The sequence below is a fragment of the Nuphar pumila genome, chromosome 10 (genome assembly GCF_984573655.1).
Source record: "Nuphar pumila chromosome 10, dmNupPumi1.hap1.1, whole genome shotgun sequence".
In the NCBI taxonomy this organism is placed as follows: Eukaryota; Viridiplantae; Streptophyta; class Magnoliopsida; order Nymphaeales; family Nymphaeaceae; genus Nuphar; species Nuphar pumila.
In genome coordinates, this window is record NC_143258.1 from 36174484 (window position 1) to 36178691 (window position 4208).

General features: G+C 39.7%; 1 protein-coding gene across 1 annotated transcript; it reads right to left on the minus strand.

Moving 5' to 3' along the window:
- Nucleotides 1-1233: 1233 nt before the first annotated feature.
- On the minus strand, nt 1234-4208 carry LOC149826657 (peroxidase 5-like). Its single transcript, XM_090018357.1, has 4 exons — nt 4174-4208; nt 3230-3887; nt 3093-3124; nt 1234-1462 (listed from the first exon to the last, which is right to left on the minus strand). The coding sequence occupies exons 1-4, from the start codon at nt 4206-4208 to the stop codon at nt 1234-1236; spliced, it is 954 nt and encodes a 317-aa protein (XP_089874483.1).

Consider the following 4208-nt stretch of genomic DNA (forward strand, 5'->3'; position numbering starts at 1 on the left):
GGCTCTTTCATTCCACGCCCCACCCTCCTCTCTTTGGTCAAAGGCTGGCCCTCAAGGCTTGGCCTTGAGGGGCCAGCCACTCTCAACAACTCCCCTTGATTCAAGGGGAGTTTGTCTCCTTGACTTTTCAAAGGAGCAACCCTTTTAGAAATCCATTTTTTTTAATTGATTCTTTTTTTTTTGAACCATATTAAATGTGGTATGGGCTAACCCCTAAGAGGCGCCCAGCCACTTGTAAAGACGTTGGCCTATGCCTACTACTTTCCAAATGCCAAAAACCACCCTCCAAGTTAACTTTTTTCAACTTTTCAAAAATACCTTATTAAATGCATTTTTTTGAAATTTTGTTTTTAATTTATATCAAAGTAGCATGGGCTGACGTGGGCCCCATGCTAAACACTTTTCTAAAATTTCAAAACAAGCTTCCTTTTTGCAATTTTTGAAAAAGCCTCACTTAGGTTTTTTAAAAATTGTAATTTACTTAATTAAAAACCCTAATTGCTTTTTATTTAAAAGGTAGATTTTTAAATGATTTAAATGCCTTATTTTAAACTTTTATTTCATGAATTATGACCTAAGTTTTAAAATCATTTATTTGGATTTTCAATTTCAACGAGTTTTATTCCTCGTTACGACTCATACTTTATCGATATACCCTTTTTCGCTAATTTACATGCAATAATAAGGTATTTTCCTCGTTTAGGTTCCAAATTTGGAGAGTGACTAATTAGATGTATTATGAATCTAATTTAAGAATATCGGACCTTAATTCATCATGGTTCGTCCTTAATCGCTTTGTAAATCAAAATTTATGTGATTAAGACCTCGTATAGCTATATATGCATAATTTACGAGAAATTTTCGCGATAAAACAAGAAATGACCAACACTGAAACACATCACATATAATATTATCTCAGAAATATTGTGGGCCTTACAAGTAGGGGGCAATGCCCCACTACTTGTTTTTGTTTTTTTACCATAGGGCAGGGGTGCCACCCCTAGCCTTCCCTCGTTAATCGGCCCAGCTCGGCTCACCCTGACTCAAAACCCAACTCAGCTAGGTCGGTTCGAATCATGATCGGGTTTGACCCTAGCAATATATGAGCCGATCACGAGCGAGTTCGTGATGAGCCAAACCAAGCTGAGATACGAGCTGATTGGTGCTGCAACAATACCAGCTCAAGCAAGCATGCATGGAAAGAAGTGAACTATAAGGGCACAATGGTTTAGTTCAGAGATATACCTGGAAACTATGCAAATGTCCATGGCCAGCATATCCTGGTAGGACTAGAGGCAATGCTTCATCAGCAATGTCCCTAAACTGACTCAACTCCGGCAGCACCACCAACCCCAAGTCTGACCTGTCCTTCCTCTTCAACTCGGAGCACTTCAACGCCATCTTCGTGAACGATATAGTGTCCTCAACCGTCTCAACTCCAACAGCACCACCAAAAATTATCCTAGGTGGTAGTTTTCATGAACTTTTGTAAAAGTTGGATAAATCCCTTGAACGAGTGGCCTCTAGAGAATTATCTCTTTGTCATTGACCGTCCCCTTAAGAGCAGACTCAACTGCTTGTTCGGGGTATCAAAATACATAGCATAACAAACCTCTCGGCAATCTCATTTGTTTCTATATTTCTCGTGTGTGTACCTTAAGAACAATTAATATCAAAACAAAGTTATCATGTTCATTTTACTTATTTTGACTTGTATACCACAAAAAAAATAATGTATATGTTAGTTTTGTTCTGAATTTTGCTAGCATGTTTATTTTTTATTATTTTTAACTGCATATCACGAATGAAACTACTCATGTGTTAGTCTTATTCTGAATTGTTATTTATATGCACGTAACAAATTTTTAACGATCTGACCCTGTTTCATAGGTACAAGTGAGGATTAGGTCGGTACAGCAAGCGATAACATGATGATATGAAGATGAGACTCTTTTTCTGATGTTTCGCTCTTGAGGACATCTTTTGTAATTTGGTAAAAGGGTTTCTTTGAAATTTGACTTTTTGCATAAACTTTAAAACCTCGTTTTGAATCTATTTGGTTTCAATGAATGTATGGAGTTACCAATCCATTGTGTAAAGGAAAGGTTCGCAAGTAATGCGCCAAAGGTCCGTTGACTTGTTATTTCAAAACATCATTTTTCGCTGAATTGCTATTTTAAACTCTGATAAAGGAATGATTACAAGGCTTATCAAATTTTTTTTTTTAAAGTTACAAGTTCGGGATTTTGAGAGCATTACACTGATACTCAAGTGAATCGTTCTGATTCGGCCAAAAAATAATTTAAAAATATTACATGTCAATCACAATGTGATTTGTGTTAAGCCATTAAAATAATATTAAAAGTAAATATTACATGTCAATCATAATGTGATTTATGTAGAGTATTGAGGACCGTCATGTGTATATAGAGGGTGAAAAAAAGATAGAGAGAAAACAGAGAGGGGAGTATCCAAACGCAGCCTTCTCAGGGGGGGATTCCTTTCATGGATGAGCAGGGGCTGGGCTGAACTTCCCCTGGTTAGTTGTTTCCCCAGCTTGGATAGAGAGCGATAAATTCAAACCAAACATATCCATGTATTACTAACAAAAACATTTTGTAATAATTTTGAAAACGTTTTGGATATGCCTTGAAACAAACATTCCATGTGTTATTGAGAGTGAGCCTTACTCTCTCCTTAAGGCATAGACCCATGCATGTGAGGGTGACATGGCCACCTCGGTTGCCATATATGGCCAACAAGTTGTGCTAGAACACTAGATTGGCTCCGGACCAAAATGTGACCAGATCCAGCCACGTAAAATTGTGAGCCGAGTACAATATTCCAATTTTACTCCAATTATTCTAGGAATCACTATGGGTCTCTTATGATATGTATGTGACACGTGTTTCGAACACGAGATTGTAATTTTTTTTTTTGAAAAAGAAGACAAGGGCATCTTTGTAAATTTTTAATCAATAAAACTATTGTTATTTCCATTGAAATGTAACTAAAAAATTATTGAAAAATTATTGAGAAATAGTAAAATAATGTTGGTATGTGTCCAAGTGAGCATGTCCGATCTCTAATACCATAGATATACAACCAAACATGGCATGTTCACCTGTCATAGTTAAGATGTCAAAAATGCTTTTCTAAATGATGTGACAGACTTATCAGTAACACAAGTTGGGAATTTTACAAAAGTTATGGTAGTGGATATACATACCATTGCGAGGGAGGTGTTGGAAGTGAGTAGGGTCTGGTCCGAGGTGAAGAGCCCCAGGTTCTTGGTCAACCCCACGTAGTAGTTGTTGTCAAGGACGTTGGGGGTGATGGTGTCCATGAACAACATCTTCGTGTCAGTGGGCATGCTGTTGGAAGGGCATTGCCCCTGCAGGGAGGTCGCATAGGTGGGGTCTAGTGTGGGGTCCAGCCGGCTCTTGCCATCACTCAAGTTGTAAAGCCTGTCAGTGAAGGAGGCGCAGTGGGACACCCCTATCGAGTGGGCCTCAGACAGGGTAACCATGTCCAGCTCGGTCAGGTTCTTCCTAGCAAAGCGGTTGATGAGGTCGGTTATGTTGGCGGTAGGTGGGGGCAGGTTGTCAGTCTCGTTGGCGATCGAGATGCGTTCATCCCGCCGGCCCGATGGAACCTGGTAGCTGATGTTCCCGACTAAGGCGGCACTGTCGCGGGCCGCAAAGGCCAGGATGTCTGAGCATGAGATCGTGTTCGAGCATGTAGACTCGAGCTGCGCCTTGGCTCTATTGATGACCTCGAACCCTCGGAGGCTGATGTTGGGGACATCGTCCCTCTCTGTGGTAAGGTTGTTGGCTGTGGTGTTAATAAGCTTCGAGGCATCGAGGCATCGCAGCCCTGAGGACCAGCTTGGAAGCAATTGTCAAATGAATCTCCAAAATAACATGAAATTCAAAGTAATGTTAAATTCTACCAAGAGAGTTGCTCTCAAGTAATTCGATGCAATTTGTTTTTTCAAAAAGTATGGCATTGAGAAAAAATATTACAGATGACTCGTACATATATATATATATATATATATATATTATAGGCAAGCTGGAGTTAGTCAGACCCCCACCAGTCATACAACCATAGTCTTGGGTTTTGAACTTGTAACGACCCCAACACAAGGTGACGTGCACTAACTGCACCTACCAGATAAGAGGAGCTCTCGTTCGTGACTCGTACAT